The 22008-nt window shown below is 36.8% G+C and overlaps 1 protein-coding gene across 4 annotated transcripts in view; it reads right to left on the minus strand.

The window, feature by feature from the left end:
* The window catches only part of MARCHF1 (membrane associated ring-CH-type finger 1), a 248096-nt gene that overhangs the window by 52088 nt on the left and 174000 nt on the right, over positions 1 to 22008 (minus strand). For all 4 annotated transcript variants that reach the window (XM_063335298.1, XM_063335296.1, XM_063335300.1 and 1 more), the window contains one exon: positions 2256 to 2306. In XM_063335298.1, the coding sequence (XP_063191368.1) occupies positions 2256 to 2306 (51 nt within the window). The remainder of the gene's footprint in view (positions 1 to 2255; positions 2307 to 22008) is intronic.

Consider the following 22008-nt stretch of genomic DNA (forward strand, 5'->3'; position numbering starts at 1 on the left):
TTATATGCAAGAAAAGAAAAGTCTTTGCAACATGCTAAATTTCTGTGCTTTCCATGGACAGCAAAAGTGAGTGGTAAAACTGAAGTGTTGATTTCCCCCCACCCCTCTAGGGAATGTTTGATTTTAAAATGTATAGATTGAATAAGTATATAGTAACTAGTATTCGGTAAATAACAAAAAACCCAAAGCCATTCCTTCTCATTATGTCTAGATAAGACATATTCAATATTCAACAATTCAGTTTAATCCGTAATACCAGGTAATTCAGAGTTAATGTACCTAGTACACAAAATTGCCCAAGCATACACTGCAAACCTCAGGTGTCCTCTCTGAACAAACAACTTAAGAGCATTATGAAATACGAATCTGTATTTGCAGAATCTTTGCTATATTCCATTTCACAAACAAGGTGGTACAAAATCCAGCTTTATCAGGGAACATCTACTCTGCTCTGGACCAGGAGCCCCTTATACAACCAAGGGTGGCATACACAATACACAGTAACTATTAAAATATAACTCTCTATTTTACCCTTTTTTGCTTGTTCATACAGGCAAATGAAAGCTGTAAAAGATACAAAATCAAAACAGTGTGTTTTGATTAGTGTAATTTATATTTCTAGACAAAGACTTTCTAATTTTTCTGTCAACTGAAATTTTTGTTATCTGCAAGATCTGCTCCTGCACAGAACTCAACTCTTGCCTTTGGTATACAGTTTACATGCCCTAGAAGCTCCCAATCTTTTTTTGAGGTGCAGTATTTGTTACTATACTTTGTGCCATGCGATATTAACCTGAGAAGTTAGGTGTTTGCTTTTCTATGTACACACACACATACACCCTGCCATTTTACCAAAAAAAGCATTTTGAAACGAACAATAAACTGGAAACTGGCTTTCCAATTTCGTGTCTTTCAGCATCTGAAAAGCTTCACTGGCAGGTAGCGTCACAGAAAAAAAATGATGCCAAAGAACGAATGATGCTATACATCAGAAATAGATTAAATGCATGCCTGCAAACCTTGCTTATTAATGTACTACTTCAACAGATGCAAGCACCCCTTTCTAATATGCACCTATACTGATTTCTACAGAAATTATTTCAAAATAAATGTTAGTCACTGCCACGTGTCTCGTGTCGGTGAATATATTTATGCTTTGTCACAATGTAACCCACACAACTGACTTTAAAAAGCAGAAAAAATAATATCAAATCAGCATAGATTTATGGTAATTGTAACTACATATGTGCACTTTAAACTCTTAGCAAAAATAATACATACAATTCACTGTGATCAATCTTGTGAGTATACAACTATATACTTTTTAAAAATAGGCAACAAGTCAGGAAGAGATTCAGCCATATTCTACAACAGGCTGTATATATTGTGCACGTTTTGCCTTGCCTTTTTTTTTTTCCTTCTTGAAAGAGCAGAACCTAACATATACCAAGTTTCTTTAATTAAGAAATCACAATATTTTTTTTTAAAGCTCTGAAAAGAAAACAGTTTTACAGCGGGTACACTACAGACAATAATGTTGTGGGAAAGGGGCCTATGAATACTGCGCTTGCACTGGATGCAAAATATTAAATCTTTAGATACAAACATAATAAATACATGGCAGATGTTTAGGCTGGGATTAAAACAATTATTGAGTTTTTAGCTTTTACCTCCTGTATATCTTGGCTTTTTGGAATAAATTTCAGCCACCTCTGAACCAAAAATACAGAAAAAGGGGGGTTAAAACCAAAGAACCCCAGTACAAATCACATTTTGCTTTCCCCTAGTTTTCCCTCTCTGTTTCCTAGAAACTAAAAAGCATCTAGATATAAAGTCCTGGCTGCAGTGAACCATAAATCGCTGTAAAAGGAATTCAGAATTCAATCCAAAATGATGACACATTCATAGCTTTACATGTTACAGCTGTTAGTATTTGGGTAGGGCAGGGGGAGCAAAATCAAGCAGTAATTCTATCTTAAGACAAAGTGTTAATGTAACGTTAAGCAGTTGTGGAAACCAGGTGAAAAAACTGCAACTGTTATTTCCTTCTCATTATCACACATATTACAGTAATAGCTAATTGAATATTTATACTTTAAGATGGACTTTACATGGAAAACATAATGTTGGGCAGTAAAAAACTTAATCTGACGTTTATAAAGAAAACATCAGAAGATGCATATATGGTTAAATGCAGTAAAGTACTGTATGCAGTTTTCTTTAAGTTCGATACAAAGGAAATAGATTTCACATACCTTTGAAATGTTACTTGATCGACTCGTGGAACGCCCTGGGGATTTGTCATTCTGAAAAACAAAATTAAAAGATAAAGAAAGTTATGTAATTCAAATTCTACCAAAGAAGTGGTATTTTGAATGCACAGACTTTCTCTTCCTCTATTTCTCTTCAGTTTGGCTACTGACTGTACAATGGAAGACAGCTCGATGAATAAATCATTACAATATTCATGCAAATTAAAATCAGTAAAAATTTCTGTAAGAAATTAATGTTAGCACTTAATTACCGTTAATTTTATTTAAAAAAAAAACCCAACATTTTCAGTGAAAGATTAATGTATCATGTCGTTTTCTCATGCAAATGTGTACTCTTGTATGACAGGAATGTTTCATGACAAATAATAAAATCCACATAGTTAGACTGGACACATCCAAAAAGTTGAATTCATCCTTTCGGGAAGATTAAACCAGCGCTACACGACTTCCTGGCCAGACATTGTCTGAGAGCAACAAATAGTAAGGCATCATAGATCTAGTTGAATTTAACACCTGCCCCTCCATCCCCTCCCACCCACATACACACCCAAACCAACACCAAAGGTTGAAATCCACTAATGAAGTATGCGTTGAATAGCTACATGTCTATGGCACAACTTTTTTTGCTGGCAATTTAAAGGAGTGAAGCAGTGGCTCAACCCAGCACTTCCCCAGCACTAGATTCAGCTTCATTTACACTGAAAAGGTAAATGATATTTCAGAAACAATGTTCATCCCCCTCGGCAAATGCACATACCTTAGGGAGGTCATAGAAATGTTTTTCTCAGCATTGAGAATGGGGGCTCAAACACTAAGGTGAACTATTCATATAAACGAGACTGATTTTTACCTGGAAGGGGTTGAACTAGATAGCATTTGTGCAAGATTGTTAAATTATTTACTCAGGGCAGGGGGCAGAGGGGAACATGGGGACAAAACCCAAAGCAGACTTTTCACCTATGCAGCTAAATTTGCAACGCATGCATCGCTGTGGCAGGCAGACGCATACATTAACAATTTGATGCGTACATGTCCATAAAAGGCTTTCAACTTGACTCCAACCCTTCTCTCCTCATCCTTCATTAAACGACTACAGAAAAATACAGAAGCTACCAGTTAAAAAAGCTAAACTTCCTACTCCATTAATGCACATGTCTAGGCTAGAAATTAGAATTTCCCCAATAATTTGTAGCACAGAACAATTTTGTAATGGCAAAAATGACAAAAAAAACCCCAACCTTAGGCTATTTGTCAGCAAACATTTTGGAAAAAAACGCACCACCATTTTTATATCAAAACAGCTTTGATCTCAACCCCAGCAAGCACACCTAAATGAAAAAACACAATTACATATTAATTTATCAGTTTCTACAGAAAGTTTCAAACCTACTTCGTTGTTTCATAAACCTACGGTACCTCTCTTCCGTCAGCCGGCAGGTAGCTTATGAGCTTATGTTTTTGCTCCATCCCTCAGCACCATCAGTCTTTTGCACTGCAAATACTAATATACTGCACTATCTCTCTTTTTACTTTGTCTTCACTAGCATTAAGTAGCACAACGTACTCCAGCGCTGCTGAACTACCTGACCATACATCATTCTCCATTTTATTTTACCATACCGGCTAATTCTCAGGACTTAACCACCTTCAGGTTTGGGTGCCAGAATTTTCTCTTTTTTAGGAAGAATTAAACGTAAGATTGTTCAAGTTATGCACTCGTTTATTACATCTTGTCCTTGAGGTTGTCCCTGCTTTGAACAGGGAAATGAACTAGACAATTCCTTCTGACCGAAAGCACTCTATGATTCAAATATTACTTCTGTGATATATTATCTACTCTAGCTTTGGCAATAAATTAATAATTGCTTATACTTTCTATACAACATTAAATATATACTGTTTTGAATGTCTTCATTTATACCTACTGAAAATATACTTTGGATATTCTGGGTCAGCATTCAGAGGAGCTCTGCTTTGACCTCAAAATAATAGAAGGTACGGACCCATGAAATTAATTCCCCCTTTGTGGTTAAAAATTATGAATGGGGATCATAGTTGAGAAACTCCCTGCTAAAAGCATGCAACATTTATTCTCCATCACTTGGATTAAAGAAATATTTTGTATTTTCTGACAGTGCAGTGAACTCTCGAACTCTAACTTCCTTTCTTTTAATAAACTGTCATCAGAGATTCATTTTCAAAATCTGTTTCCTGGCTACAGCTCTCTAGGCTTTTTATATGATCCATTCTTCACTATGGCACATATCTCCTTCACTTTAGTTACAACAAGCTCTTGACCCTCTAACTGAAAACTCTTAGCGTCCAAACCCTGCAAAGTACTAGATCATACACTGAATAGTCTCAGTTGAAAGAAAGAGTGCTGTCTGTACAGTTTTTTGGTAAAATAAATAAATAGATAAATAAATTTAATCATCATTTCCAAGCTCAGGTATTTCATGGTGATTTATCCTGAAAAGCATATAAATAAAACACAAAATGCTGCACTAAATAACCATACATAAATCGAAGACAGAATTCTTCGTTCAAGTTCACATTGAACTCGCATGACTGTTCATACAAAGAAAGAACAGAATAGAAAAGTTACGGCAAAATCTCTTTTGAAATGTGTCCTTAAAGAATATCTGTGCGCTTCTACTTTAATGGTTTATCTTTACAAAGTACTCACATTGTTAAGAATAATTGATTCCTTTTCTTATTGTAAGTGAAGAGGAGCTATCTTTATTGAAGAACATTTTTCCTACAAGCTTGCTAAACAATAATAAAAAGATCTTTTTCTCCCACACATTCAATATTAATTTACATTTGAAAGTTTATATCCAAAGAAATATATGTTCAAACATCTATACATACATATTTTTGTACATCAGGGAAATGTCTTATCATGTCGTTCCAATCCGATTATTTCAAAGAAAGTAGCATCTGCCTTTTAGAATTCACACATCTCAGCAGGAATTACTTACTGCCTATAACTAGGGCTCTTTATCTCCCTGACTGAGTTTTCTAAATTTACACATGCAGAGGTCTGGCCCTTAAGCAAAGTGAAAACAAAATATTCAGAGAGATCTCTTGCTGAAATTCTGAAACTGTCTTTTTCTCCAGTGAACAAAACAGCAAAACACCTCCCTCCAAGGCTCCTCCTGGCCATGACAGGTATGAGCTTTTCGGCTTGCAGCTTGTATTACGCAGTCCAAAAAACACACACCAGAATGCCTCTCCTTATTTCCAGACATTCTGTACCACAAATATCTATCTCTTCTGTCTGGTGTTACATCCTGCAAACACCCATCGGGTACCTCTTCAAAACTGTAATAGCACAGAAACAAGTTCCTGTAACAATTCCACTGCAATATCAAGAAAAATCAGTCTGTGTCTGTAAATTTCTTAACAATTCAGTTTTATCAAGACCATTTACAAGGCTATTGTTGAAATTCAACCTTCAATATAAATTCTGTGAGGAAGACAAAAGAGAAATAATGCCACAAAATTTCAGATTATGACATGCTCGTGAAACTGCTTTGGGAGGAATGTTATATGCACCTGTCCCACCATATCGTACCAAGAAACCGACTCCGATTGTAATAAGGAATTAAAATAATTAAAAATAAAATAATAGTTAAATCTCTCTTTTTTTTTTGTCAGTAAACCACCTCCTAAAATCTCATTTCAGCACATGACTGGGTTCCTGAACTGATTTTTTTTTTTGCGGCAACGAGCTAAAATTCAAGTTCATTAAACTTTCTGATGCTTAAAGATACAGTTTTTCCCAACTTGCAAATGTGACTTACACTGCTAAACAACAGTATTTTTATTAAAGCAAGAGAATAAGCAGGGCAGTAGTAACAAATGCCTAAAATACTGCTGCAAAAATTTCAGGCTCTCATTCTAGGGAGGAAAGTGGTACAACAGGTGGTTGCTTTCTGACACACGCTAAATTTTCCTATGCACAGTTAACAATTTGAAGTCTTGCTGGGTAGCAAAGCACATCTTAAACGAACTAATCTGTTTGTCTGGTTTCTTTCCTTTAGCTGCCCCTTGCTCTGCTCTGATTCTGGGCATCACTTGAGCTGACCAGGCAGCTTGCTAACAGATCGCACGTCACCTCTCTGAAGAGAGCACAAGAGCATCAAGAACTAATCGCAATATCTCAACTCACAGGAGAATCTTAAGCAACAACTTCTGTCACACACATACACCCAAAGCACACCCCACCCCTTTTGTACAAAATATTTTGCCTTTGTTTTCTTTTCTGTGGGCTCTAACCTTTGCATCCCAGTGGTGCAACATGCTGTTTCACACATCTGCACACAGTCCTCAGCCTTAGAGTTCTATACATGGTTGTACGGCAGATTTTCTTCTAGAAGTCATATCAGAAGGTATCACAAAAATAAATGTCTCCTTAATGTAAGCACAACACAAGCCAAACAAAAGTGGTTTTGCCTGCCTAAAGTTCCTTTCCACCTAGTACCCCCTCATCGCATCCACAAAGGAGCCTCCTTTCAGCACCTTTTCACTTCTGGAATTTTGAACTGGAGCAGAAACTGCTTTCACTATACGGCCTGAGCTACCAGATATGTAGATGATCTCAACTAACAGTGCCGGTCACCGGATATCTACAGAGCACGCCCATAATTAACTAAGACATAAACACACTGTGTAATTACTGGGCATCATTCGTAATTTTGAGGTGGAACCCAGAACATTTTCAATATCAAAGAACGGCTGGGTTCAAAGTGCCAACTCACAGAAGAAAAGTCTGCTAGGAATAGTAAAGAAATAAAATATAAATAAATAAATAATCAACAAAATACATATAGTGTCATATGTATTGTTTATATTATTCATATATACTATATCACATCTATAGATATAAATAAATAAAACATCTAAATGCGTATAACATCTATCTATCTATCTATGAATGTATTTATATGTATAGATATGTAAAAGTATCCATTCTTTTCCTAGTTATGTGCTGCTGGGCATGGCCAGAGCCAAGATAACACTCTCCCACAGTACAGCTATTGTTACATTATTCAAGAACTATTTCACAGTTTCTCTTTTTGGGGTTTAAATTATTAAAATAAATACAAGTATACACATATAATGCCATACACAGGGACCTGGACAGGCTTGAGAGGTGGGCCCGTGCAAACCTCATTCAACAAGGCCAAGTGCAAGGTCCTGCACATGGGTCAGGGCGATCCCAAGCACAAATACAGGCTGGGTGGAAAAATGGATTGAGAGCAGCCCTGAGGAGGACTTCAGGGTATTGGTGGATGAGAAGCTCAACATGAGCCAGCAATGTACAGTCGCAGCCCAGAAAGCCAACCGCATCCTGGGCTGCATCAGAAGAAGGGTGGCCAGCAGGTCAAGGGAGTTGGTTCTGCCCCTCTACCCTGCTCTGATGAGACCCCACCCGGTGTGCTGTGTTCAGCTCTGGGGCCCCCAACATAAGGACATGGACCTGTTGGAGCAGGTCCAGAGAAGAGCCATGAAGATGATCAGAGGTCTGGAACACTTCTGCTATGAAGACAGGCTGAGAGAGTTGGGGTTGTTCAGATCGCAAAAGAGAAGACTCTGGGGAGATCTTATAGCGGCTTTTCAGTACTTAAAGGGGGCCTACAGGGAAGATGGGGAGGGACTCTTTACCAGGGAGCGTAGCCACAGGACAAGGAGTAACAGTTTTAAGCTGAAAGAGGGGAGATTTAGATTAGATATTAGGAAGAAATTCTTTACTCTGAGGATAGTGAGATGCTGGAACAGGTTGCCCAGAGAAGCTATGGATGCCCCATCCCTGGAAGTGTTCAAGGCCAGGTGCTGGATGGGGCTTTGAGCTTGCCATTCTAATAAATTTTAACTTCATTAAGAAGTTCAACATTCATATCAAATCACCAACAAGGTCACTAGGCACAAAGCCTGTGGACAAGGTAAATCTAAACAGAGTGAAGGTCTATATTGTAAATCACAGCTGTACAAAACCAGTTGATTATCTCAAACTAAGCTTCTGAGGATGCTGAAGCATTTCAAGCATGACATTCTGACTGTCATCTGTGGAGACAGACTACGTAATCCAGTGTGACACAAAGAAGTTAGTTTTATTACCCTACAAGTTGCATATTTTCCATATTTGTATGTGGGTAGAAGAGTACACAGCAATGATCAAGCAACCTCACTATTAATGGGCTGTTGGGTAACCTTACATAAGAATAATGTACAGGTGCTTTAGTTGTCATGCATCCTGTTACTTATTTTGCAACTAAGAGATCTTTGTGGCCAGATTTGCATCACGTAAGACTATAAAAACCACACACGGGTACTTTCACTGAAATAAGATTTGGAGTTAAACATTTTAGGAAGTTATTTTTTCTCTGAACAGAATTCTACAATGCCACTAACTGCACGGCACAGACATGTCACTGCATTACTTATGGCCAGTATCTCTAGTGGACTAGATTCCTTTCTTCTCATATCTTATACCAGCTTACTCCACATCAGTCTCACTGGACTCAGTGTAGCAGGGTTTTTTTTAGCGTAAGCTGCTAATAAGCATGATAAATGTATCAGAATCTGATCCACCGCCCTTTTGTGTTGAAAATGCTAATTATAATTTAATGAGGCTCAGAGCAATTTCCATCACAGGCCAAGACGAGTCAATGGCACGCTTGTTGTTACAACGTTAAGTGTTTCACAGTGATGCTTCTACCTGCAATTACACGGACAACATCCATGTTACAATATTAGGTTACTTTCTCTATATTGCATAGATGTACAAGGTCATAACTGGTTTAAAACTGGGAATAAATACACCACTAAATTTAAAAAAAAAAATAATCCAGCATTGAATCGACCTTGAAGCACAGGACAGGCATGCACAGAATACAGTCAGAAAACAGCACATACTAAACACCCACCTGACATAAGTGCAATTCCTTTAATAGCTCACATAAAGAGCCAGATTTGACTTTGTTGTACCATACTTAGCAAAAGTGAAAAGTTCCTAGAAATCCTTGCCAAAATGACAAATGAAGCAATTATGAAGTTGAAAATAAGTTCAACACAATTCAGTAAACAGAGAATGTGTGTCACGTAGCTGCCCTTGACTGATCATGAGATAAGAAGCTAGCCAGAAGCTTTTATTGGAAAATTATTTCTGGTAATGACTAATACTAATGAGAATGAGGTTAAAGGAACAAAACTGAAAATAAAAAAGGCCAGGATTTCAGAAGACCAAAATATAAGGGTGAGTGAGAGTCTTACAACAAAGAAAACATACACAGCAAAAGGTCTTGCTCATTAGTACCTCCTGCTTTCTAGGAGCAAAGTGAACTTGTTCCTACTGCAATTAAGATAACCAGGAACTGAGGGCTGGAAGTGGGTCTAATTTCTTTCTGCACCTACAGAGCAAGACAGCCATTTGATTCGGTTCAGAGGCTGAAGGAGATCACGTCCTTTCCCTTATTGAATGCAAGAAAAGAATAAATCTTAAGCTGATCGAAGAATCATCTTCCACATGTTTCTGCTGCAGATTACATACTTTGTGCGAGTCAATAAAATGCAGTGCAACAATCCAGCCCGAGCCCCACACAGTTCCAGGTCTGAGCACTTGAACAAGTTACCACAGGTGATGTTTCCAACATGAGCTATTTTATGAAGTTCCAGCATATAAAAACATATCACAAATTGCCTACGTATCCTTCAGCAGCAGAACATCTTTCAGAAAGTATATTTGAAGCAGATAAGCTGCTATAACACCCTGACTTGAAGTATGATATGTTTCTATGTCCAAAGCATCAAATTATTAAAATACTAAAGAGAATTGAGGGGATTTATCGAAACAGATCTGAATAAGAAGTACATGTATTTTGCATCGTTCGATACAATGCATCACATTTTTGATAAATGTCTCTACTAGGAAGCGAAACATATATGTTGCTCAGGATCGGCTTGGGCAATAAGTAATACCCTGTTGTGTGGCAACTGCCTGGTGCCAGTGGATCTTTCTGCCTCCTCCGATCGAGGGCAACACAGCGAATGGCACCTACTGTCAGGGAGGTTCATGGTGCTCCTCTTTTTTGAAAAGAAATCAGTGTTGTATCACCCAGTTCATTTCCAAATGACACTATCCATCACAAACTATGGACACAAATATCTTAACTAGTCTATAGGTTAACATACGCTTACAAAACATAATTTCACGTGACTGTTTTCATTTTTTAAGTAGATGTATAATTTCCATACACTCCTAGTTCCACCCACTGAATTCATCATCTGACTAACAATGTCAGGAGTTTTCTTCAAACTAACCAGGTTTCATTTACTCTTTTGCTTACTTTAACCTGAATAAAAATCACAGGCATTCTATCCAAGGTTGTTGTCTATCATTAGGTATTCTAAATCACTCTTAGTATGCAAAAATACACGTATAAAATAGTATCTGTCCTTGTTGACTCATGAACTATTTGGTGAACACCAGGCATCAATCACTGCATGAAAAACCTACTGTAATTTGCTGCCTTTGCTATTCAGTTTATACCTTGGGGAAAAGAAAGAAAAAAAAGGCTGACAAAATGATAGTTCCTACTAGCACTTTTCTAACAAGATACAAGTAATTCCTTTCTTTATCCAAAGCTGACCACATAGTTAAAAATTAAAAGCTGCAAAGATAGATATTGCACAAGTGAAACTTTCCATTACCTTCTTATTAAAACGTCACAGGAAAAAAGCAGAGGAAGACTGTAATCTAAAAATCAAAAGTCTGTACTCTAATGATATACCTTGGTACAGTCAAGACAGATGGAATACTATTTGCAAATGGAATTAAACGAAAAAATGCAAAGAGGGATAATATTAATTACAACTGAAGAAAAGATTACAGAAATAAATAAATAAAACCAGAAAAGGCAAATAGACAGGAAAAGTGATGGAATGGAAAATAACCATTTGAAAATGTTTTCCTCACTGCGTCAAAATATAGAACCACATAAAATGTTTCCCTATGTATATGGGCATTTAAAAGAGCTAGTTCTTTAGAGTCAAAAGAAAAACCTCCAGGGAGGGAGAGTAATCGCATGAATTCATTGCTGTTAGTTTTTTACTGGAGAACTGTGCACATATTGACAGCCAATACAAAGCTCTAACTTCTCTGACACCTAGTGTCTATAGAGATTTACTTGTCACCTTTAGAAACAAATCTTGCCCTACAGACATCTCACTAATGTTTTTGTTTTCCACTGCTGTTTGCCAAGATACTTCTCTTCAGCAAAAATAGGGAGCTTTTTATTATTAATGTATCAATGTCTAAACTACAGCCTGTTTAATTTCTGCCATCTCACTACATTAATCAGAGCACTTTAGTTATAACAGGTAGCAGTGGAATTTGTGATAGATTTCCACATGTCAAAACCACCTTCTGCTACTTGGTTGCTAATGTCTAAATTACCTGGCAATTATAAACAACCTGCCTGATTGCACTAACACTTGATTTACATTCATTTATTACTGGAGACATGCTATGGGAGATTTTGTGCTTGGGTGTTGTTGATAAAGATACCTTACCTTGGAAAATTGCAAATCCTATTTTTATACCTTTTTTTCTTGGCATTACTCAGCTATAGAAAATGAAGACAAGCAACAATTTCTACTTTTGTTTCTATAAACTACAAATGCAGCAGTCTGCAGGCTTTACATTGTCAATCTGTTTTGCTAATGTATGACAATCAGTTCAGCTTTGTTTTATTAATTCTACAGAGATGTGATGCATATATGTCACTGTACGTCTCTGTTTCAAATATGAAATAAACCAACTATTTAATTATCACTTACTTTCACACTGTGTTACTCTCCTTAAATGGGTTTGACACACGGAGCAAGAAAGTGAAATAGAATCCTCCTCACTATGACATCAAATTATCATTTTGTCTCTCTTCTATGATGAGCAGAAACACAACACAATAAATCTCACTGCAGCATTTCTTAAATCAAATGGTACTATAATTTACATGTTACTATAATTTAGTATTTAAGTATTTCCACCCTGGATCAATAAAGATCTGTTTTTCATTCTATCATGTATTTTTGCCAACTTTAGTACAGCAGCCACTTTCCAAAGCTCCCAGTACATCATGACACTTTGCTATTCCTTAAGCTTCTCAGTGAGCCCGAAGAGACGATGTGGTCTTCTCATCACCATCTCCAATCAATGTTAATTCAATTATCAGTCCGAACACTCCTTATTTTTCTCTTATCAGAGACATCCTTTCCTCATCCTTCAGACGTTTCCCCAAACATCTGGTCTCTGCAATGATCCTCTCTTTTATGAATGCTCTTGGTGGTCAGTATGCAAATTTCATCAAACAGTTGTAACAATTAATGGATAGGAACTTTTTGACAAGAAAGTAGACATAGATAATTGTCTGTGGACTATGTAATCCAATTTTTAATTCATAAATGACATGCATTCAGTTTCCTCTTTGTTAAGTATGACTATATGCAAATTTTTTAATTGAAAAGACAAACTAAATTGTTTCAGAAGCCGGAATTCAGAGGCCACTTTGTCTGCCAGATATTGTGACCTGCTGGATTCCAGTCAATTAGTACCAGAGATGAAAGACTGTGGGTGGCCAACTACTTGTCTAACAGCCAAATATTTATCAAAGGACAAAAGATTAATTAAATACACAAAGTCAAAGTGCCTCAATTACAACAGAGCTATAAAGCAGTACTTGATTATGTGCTGTACATTCAAACATCGCCATTTTCAAACCTTTTATCTGATTACAAGTTTTATGTCTTCTGTGTCCCATTAAACCATGAACTCAAACTCATTCAAGTAAAAGGGAAAATAAAAGGATTTTTCCCAGTCCCTTAAAGGATATCCAAGAATTCAAATCCTTTAAAGTACAGGTGCAACTTTTCATTGGCAGATTTGATTCATTATGATTATCATTCAAATCTGCTAATCTCCCAACAGTAACAAGAACAGAAGCAAAACCATAAATAATCAAGTTCTTGAACATAAATCCTAAATGCTAAGTAATAATGCTAAGAAAAAATAATGGAAACAGTACTGGATAAAGAACACTGTTTGAGTATACGCCTGGCTTCTGATATGCAGCAAACGTGTATCTCAAAGATCTCCATGTGCATAACAGAAATAGGCTTGTAGGCAGAATAGTAGAGCTCACAGAAAATACTGACATTAGGTAAGAGTGGGATTAAGAGAATTCCCATTGAACCCTGGTGACTGCTACTGCTGGATGCAGCTGAAAAATCAGAAATGTTACCAGCTGAGTAATTTAATTCTGTACCAGCAGGCCCAGATTCAAACTCCCACAACTCAGCACTATGGGCTAAAATCACGAGCTCAAAATAACAAATGGAAGAACGTGAAGGAATTTTATGCCACTTGAATCTGAGATGTGTATAGGTTTCACAGATATGTTCATCAGCATATTTCATACCTGTTCTGGAAATCCCCAAATCCATCTTAATGATAGATTAACTAAAGTTCATAAATAATTAAACCATTTGGGGCTTATAGTTTAATTTAATTATCTACCCATTAGTTTAGCCATTATGTAGTTCTTGATTTTCAAGATAAATTTGAACATTGCAACTCCTCCCTCTTTAAAAATCAAAGCAAAACATAAACTTCAGAACTTGAATGAAAAAATTCTTACAAATCTCTTCTCAACCAAGCTCTATATGAAAGTTCATGGAGTGAAATATTTATTCACACTAAAACGCGTACAAAATTCAGAGCAAAGACAGCTTCAAGATAGAATATGTATCCACAGCCACTTATCTCTGCTTCAGAACTAATACTGAAGTTCATTTAAATCTTATTTCTATGTACGCTGATCCAGTGACCATCATCCTTCATAACTGATGGGATCCACCATCAAGGTAATACAAATTTTCCTACTGTGAAGTTTCCATATGTGCTATCATAGACCTTTATTACAGAAATGATCATTATTGTTTACAGCTAAGTCTTGTCTGATTTGCATCTCTGAAGTTACTGATTCTGCTCATAAAGAAGTTAGCATCAGAAATGAATAGTAGCTTATTACTGCACAAACCCAGAAATGTGTCATTTACTCCAATCCTTTGAAGAGCTTCCATGACAAAAATTAGATCCTTGTTGCAGTTACATCTGGAATATTTTAGGACTGCAAGGTTCAGCATCCAGGCCACATTTTTTTTTTCCTTTGCCTTCTGAAATATTCAATATATTCATTAGAGGAAGGAAGCTGTAGAAATTACAATCAAATAGGACTTATTCTTAGAACTCACATATGTACCTATTGCTAAATATTCATTTATTCAGTCAGGAGATCGAGGGAAACTGTTATACAAAAGGTTTTTTGTTGTTTTTTTTTTTCTTTAAAGCTACCCTAATGTTTAATTAAAAGGCTAAATCTTGATTCTATTTTCCACTAAAAACAACACAAGTAAAAAGAAGTGCGGAACATAGTATACACCTATTTCTTAGCAGACTTGCCCAGCAAGTCATACATATTCATGACAAGAAGCCTTCTACAGGTCTTTTATTCCCAGACAGACATGACCTACATATTCATTCTCAAAGATGTACTGAGAGAGGGACACGTACAGCACACCATTTACTGATTACTCCTTCTTAGCAGATTTTGTGTTACAACAGAAATCTCTCGGGTAGAAAGGGGAACACTGAGGGGGAAAGAAGGAGGAAGCCTGGGGAAAACAGATAATGGGGACACTCTCCTGGGGAAGAGAAACAGCTACTCTGTCTTAGGCAAGGGAAGACTTCACTGTTGAGAGCACAATTTCTGATTCCAGATGTGACTAATAAATGAATGAACAGAAAAATAAACCCAAAAATATAAGATGCGGCTCTGCCAAGCTATCTGATTAGCTATAACGCAAAGACATTGTAGGCAGTTGTTAATTCCTCCCAGTCAGACCGTCATGCCTAATAAAAAAAGTCCTTGGCATAATTAGGACAGACAATAATTCAAACTTTCCCAGAGCGGCTATAAATAGCTACTTACCAGAATATAGAATAGACTTTATTTATTTTATCCATATCTGTTAATTACTGCACAGAATTTAGACTAATGTGTTGGGAGTAACACCCTGACACTATAATTGACTCGAGTATTTGCACACAATATTCTATGCATTTATGTGTGCCTGTCTTCAAAGGCTCCAGCCTAAAAGCACCACTGAAATTATCTAGTCTCTTATTCATGAAACATTTTAATTACTATCTTAGATATCAGTTAATACCTTATGCTTTGCGTATTTTCCCATTACTGCAGCAACAATGAAGCATGTGTGATTCCATTATATTCTTTTCTGTGCTTTCTCACCAAGGAATTCTGCTTTTCTTAGTCACAACACGTAATGTGAAATAACATTACACATGAATCACTATTGTCAATTTCTAAACAGATACCACACCTTCTCTCATTTCGCTACAGCAGGTCTTCAATCTGATAAATGCTCTAGATATTTAGTATTCAGTGCATTTGGAAAGGACTTCAAGTACAGTTTAACCATTATAAGAAAATAAGCAACATTCTGCCACTTGTATCTGAAGCAGGTATTTAACTGGTGACTTACACAGTGTCAACTTGAACCAGGTCCACTGAAGATTTGGCTTATTCACCTCAGGTAGTGGTCCACAGTGCAGTATGATGCTCATAGAACATCCCCAGCAACGCATTATCTTTCAGATTTTTGGGAAGGAAGACTCCCAACTCTGGCAAACATTGGCTTATACAGCTATAAAAATGCAGATGGTATTCAGGTGACTCTCTTTTATATCAAAAAAACATCTTTAGCTCCAAATGAATTTTTTCCCCTCATACAAAAACAGTATTCTTGCCAATTATTGCTATAAACAAGCAAAATGGGGCTTTTGCAATCTGAGATACTAGAGACAAAATTATTACAGAGAAGAACCTCAGAGAAAGGATTAGGATTCAATTTTCAGTCATCTTTTTTTTTATTAAGCATTTAACTGATTACAAATGCTGAGTAACCAATGCAAAGGGACAAAATCTTTTTTGTTTTCTTTATTTGCTTCCAGAGTTTAGTTTACTTTAAAACTTACATGCACAAAATCTAATTCCACAGAACTTGTGTTTTAACTTGGAAGGGCCATGGAACACTATCACAGAGAGCTGGAAAACAGGACAGTTTAGGGAAAATGTCAATAGAGAAGCTGACGAATTCAGTGTCTTCTTTGCTTTTCCCACTTCACAATAAAGACAAAGTATGATGGCAAAATGTCAATATTTCAATTTTGGTTTAGTTCTTTCCAAGTGCAGCTGTATGCTTCACCAGTACAGTAATAAATTTTTCCTTTCATCTAATTCTGGACAATCCTAATGCTTCCAGATATGGATGATTCCTACATGGCTCCCAGTAGAACTTAAAACATATGGTTTCTTGACTATGTTTCAAATACGTATCCTGGTTGGGAGGTTAATTAAGCTATGATTCTATCTGTTTTTCCAGTTGTAAAGGTCAGTATCCAGATTCAATCTACACTGAAACCAAATTAACCTTTTGCATTCAAAGAAAATAGATGTGCTAAAACCACTGAACTGTAATACAGCCAAGCACTACAGCACATAACTCAGCTTACTCATCCACATTAGAGACAAACTGAGGAGGGAAGATAAGGACAAATTTGACAGAACTTCTGAATAAGATGCCAATTAGCAGGATGAGGAATATAACCTCATACTGTGATTAGATGGAGAAATTTTACTGGCAATAAAAGATGAAACCCCCCAAAACAACAGCTCTGATACAATTTCTCTTAAAACCAGTGCACACATAGTCTAGTTGGAAAGCACAGTGAAAGTCCCCTCCCCCTCCCAGTGTATGCAAAAGACAGTCACAGCTACAGTCCCTGTGAACATGAACATCTCAGCCATCCAAATTTTCTCAGCCTGCATTACTCATAGTTAACAAAAAGTGAGATCGCTTCCTTCCCTACATTATGCTTCACAGGGAAATTGGATTAAAATACGCTCAGAAGGCCCAGATAAAAGACAGTAGAATAAGGATTACATAGATAAAATATGTTAAGCCTCTGTGATGTAAAGTGTCTATAAGGCAAAGTATTATAGCTCTTTATATAAGGAGATGCATGTGAGAGAGAAGCCGTGTGAACGTCCCAGCTCTCCCTTGTACAACAGACAACGTTATATCCCTACAGCCGCTCTCTCACTATGGTATTTTTTCATGGTAATTAATCGGCCTCTGCAATTAACTGGAAGGAAGAAGTAGCACAGCTGGATTTTCTTCCCTTCTCAGGTCTGTATATGAGCTGCTCAGTAAGAATCTCCACAATGTAAGGAGAGAGAAAGTGAAATTAGCTCATAATTACAGAAACATTAAGGGACACTTCCAGGTAAAAAACCTTAAAAGAGCCTTGCTATCAGTCCCTCAGCTCTCTCACTGTAAAAATCACTACTGAGAGCCCAGAATCAGCTACAGAATTTAAAACACGCAAGGAAGAAGTCCCCATCCTGTCTCTGAGATTCTCAGTCACAAGCAAGAATCGATTCTTCCACTTTAAACGTAAAAAGAAATGATACTTTTACACCACTTCAAATCACTTCTGCGTTGCACTTCAAGCTAAATCCCCGCTCTTTAAGTGCCACAGCGCATGCAGCTTTGAGTTCATATTTATATTAACTTTCCAAGTTCAGTTTTACAGTGCACTTCTCCAAGGGCTATAACTGATACTAAGAAAACATGACATGAAACAGGAGCAGAGTTTGAAAAGCTGTGCGTCTTCCACAAGTACTTAATGGAATCGGAGGGTAGATGTTGGGGGATATCAGTAACTTCCCTTGCATCCTAAAATAAATGTGTTCTCATCCCTGTAGTTTATTTAGCTATTTAATATAGTCAAACATTCACTCGATAATCCATTAAGGTGCTCCCTTTACCAGCAGCGAGTCAGGCATCCGAGTTGTGCACCGATCTCCACGGCAACAAGCTTGGATATTTGGCAACTAAAAAACCCTGGTAAATTAAGGGTAATTTCCTCTGCTCTTTTACTCTCAGGCACTTTAAAAAGCATAAAAAGGAAATAATGAGAAATATAATAAACAGCTCATGATATTTTTCATGATAAAAATGACACAAAGCAGAACCACGACAAAAAGGCAGCATTTTTTAGAGTTATTTATTTCAATTAATTAATTATGCCAAGAATCATACCTGTCAAATGAACACTAGCTGGTGAATCGCTAGTTTATTAAGTACGCATTTGCAATGTATTCTAAACTGCCAGCTCTGCTGTGACAACCACTGTATAGAAAATCCACTCTACAGTATGTTGTATACTTAGGGTAGCCAAAAGGAAAAAAAAAACAAAGCACTTTCCTCCCAAACCTTTGCAAATTCATCTTGGCCACCATGAAAGATTATTTTCTTATGAACCATTGTGTTGGAAACTGAAGTTTTGCTTCACAAGTAGCTGGACTGGTGAAGCCTTCCAGGTGTAGCCTGGCAACATAATGAACTTTGGCAGAACTCCTTCTTAGTCCAAGAAGAATGGCAACTTACCTAACACAATGAAACTGCATAAGTAATATTAATGCAGATTGTATGCTTGAAGTATGACTCGTGGAAATGACGAAAGGAACCATTCTACCCAGAGTCAGAAGGCAGATGAATTTCAGGTGCAGAGGGGACAAAAAGGTTATGAAACTGTGTAAGGTTAAAGAGCCTATACCAAAACTTCAGTCATCAAAGAGGACAAGTAACTGTTGAACAATTTGATTGGACAAAAGACACCTGCTTGTCACGTGAACAGGTGCATGAACAACTTATGTCATAGATTGTGAGGCTTTAAAAAGCACAGGAAAATAACAGAGGGGGTTCCTCTTTGGAGGCACACGGCTCGAGCTGTATTAAACTCACTCTGTGACAGAACCTAGGGTCTGATGTCTTTTTTATAGTTGGAGGCTAAGACTGCATCCAGCCGCACCTGGACTCCTCCTTGAGAAAGAGTTTGGGAAGCGAGGGGGAGGCCACTCTGAACCTCGTAAGTCGGTGGCAGCGTCTTCCTGGAGCCTTCTTTAACACATTGACCACCTGGCTTCTTTTCCCCTATTACGGCTCTAAGCTTCCTGTTTATAAATTAAGCCAAAACAGGCAAGCAAAAATTCTTTTTTTTGAGGCCTTTCTCTGTATTTAGCTGGCAGAATAATTGTTGAGCAGTGGGCAACGTACACAGGTCTCACTGTGTCTCTGCAGCACTTCGTATTCTGTTTAGCACTGTCAAGACAAATTCAGACATAAAAAAAAAGTACTACCAATATAGACTGTGCATACATCTATTCAAAACTTCAAAGAAATTAATAGTAATATAAGTCACCACGAAAATGACTGAGTTTCATCTATACCTCTTTGGAGCCCAAATTCTTCAGGGTGAAATTCCGCATCTTGGCCCAAGAAGCAGGTAGACAAAAAGTTTTTTCTTGCCTTAACATCTGTATATTGCTCTAGACTTCAAAATTCAAGACTCTCAAGTGAATTTTCACATGGCATTCAGAACCCTTTAGTGTTGAAAAAAATGAATGTAAAGCTGTAAAGCAATCCTACAAAAAAGCTGAAGTTGTGTCCATGAAAACATGAAGAAATATGCCCTCTGTGTGGTTATATGTAAAAGGATACCGGCCAAAAAAAAAAAAAAAAAAAGAGACAACAATGAGCAACAATTTGCCAAAGGCATAAACATTCACAGTAATACTCTTCCTTCCCCCAAACACATGAAGAGTGAGAAGACTGATGGAAAATTTGTATGGTCAATAGATGGAATGGCCTCTGCACAAGAAACAAGTGAATATAAATAAACTATAACCATTCAAACTAGAAGAGGAGCAACTGAGTTGAAATATGATAAAGGGCCACAAAATCACAAGAAACGTGGAAAATAGGAAATTATTTTCCAGTGTAGCCATAGAAGAACAAGAGGACATCAAATCAAACCAGCTGGCAATAGGTTCAGAGCAAAGTAAATACCGTCAGTGGCTGATGTTTAATATGCACATCAGAAATTTTTAACAGCTTACAGAGGGTCAAAAAGTGACAGAACATACTTGCAGAAGAAAGTTTAATTCAAGGGAAACACAAAAAAAATTACTTCTTGGCCAGAATTACCGAACTACAATTACTGGATGACGGGAAAATATTCTGGGGAGCCACACTAACAGTGCACGCTCTTATCTTACCCCTTCCTGTAGCGTTCACAATTAGCCATTGTCTGAAATGGCACACTGGGCTACACGGGCTTTTAGTTCGTCTTCATTTGGATCTTCTTATATTAATAGACATACACTGGATAATTGTAAGACTGAAATTTGTCATTTCAATTACCAAAATGGAGATAAATGAGAACATTTCACACTACTCAATAAAACTGTTGTACAATATTACGTATGACAGTATTTCACTAATTCAGTCCTGGAAGATATCATTGCAAGTGTAAAGAAAATGATTCAGCTCCCACTAACTCAAAGTCCCTGGAAACTCAACAGCTCTGAAAATTGTGAGGAGATATTTTTTTATGTATATGTGAAAACTTGCAGTGAATCATAAGATTGCTAATTCATCTGTATTTGGGAAAGTTACTGGTGAGTATAAAGAGCCTGTGTATAAAAAGAATTTTAAAAGGATTTCAGATTTAGCCGTTTGTCCACAGCTTTGTCCGCATTTTATTCCTCACAGAATAAGTTCAGAGCAAATTAAACAGTAACTCCTTACCTTTGCTGAAAAACATTTTTAAAAAATATTACCATTTATAAGGAAACCAAATTCAACGGTTTATAATAGCTGTGCAAAAATTCCATATTCTGTATAAAAGGGTTACAAATACCACACAATGTAACTCAGATTATCCTTGATAATATTTTTATAATGAAGTTAGTTTTCCAATTTGTCCTTAATGAACAGTATCATGCCAGCATACATACAGCATTAGACTGGTAGCAAGAAAAATATGACAGTATCTGAGCATCCTCATGACACATAGTATTTTCATCAAAAGTTTCAAAGCTAGTATCTCTGCATATTCTGCTTAAGGTACCACTTTACACAGTGTGTTCCTGCTCTTTACATTGCAATCTAAAAAGTATCAGGTATGTAAAGCAGCAGACAATAACCTTTTTAGCTCTGACGTACCAAAACCAGAAGCTAAATCCCCAGATGTTATCCTAAATTCACAGTGTGCACAGGTAGCTAAAGATTTTTACAGCAGCAGGCCTTATTCTACAGGCCACTCAAGGAACAGCAAGGAATACCTAAATCTTTAAGTAGACTTCATAACATTTATTTAATGGGAGATATATAAAGAATAAATCAACTTTTCCAACATTTCTGTGATTACAATGCAGGAGTTAGTCAATATAAACTAGCATAAACACATACATAAACACATCACACAAACATATACACACTGTCTGCAGTTACTAATAGAGATGGCTGAGATTTTTTTTCAATTTTCTCTTTAGTAGGTGTTCCTTGAGACAAAACCATTTCATACCTATTAGGTTTTGAAGAAAATTCCATTTGGAAAGGGTTCCTACTCACCTAAAAAGAGTGGTTAGTTGGTGGAATTAGCTTACCCGACTGTGAGACTTGGATGCTACTCCCTGTGTGTCTGATTAAACCTACAAAACTATTAGCTCTCCCGTGATAATAC

Source organism: Chroicocephalus ridibundus, chromosome 5 (assembly GCF_963924245.1).
Source record: "Chroicocephalus ridibundus chromosome 5, bChrRid1.1, whole genome shotgun sequence".
NCBI classification, from domain to species: Eukaryota; Metazoa; Chordata; class Aves; order Charadriiformes; family Laridae; genus Chroicocephalus; species Chroicocephalus ridibundus.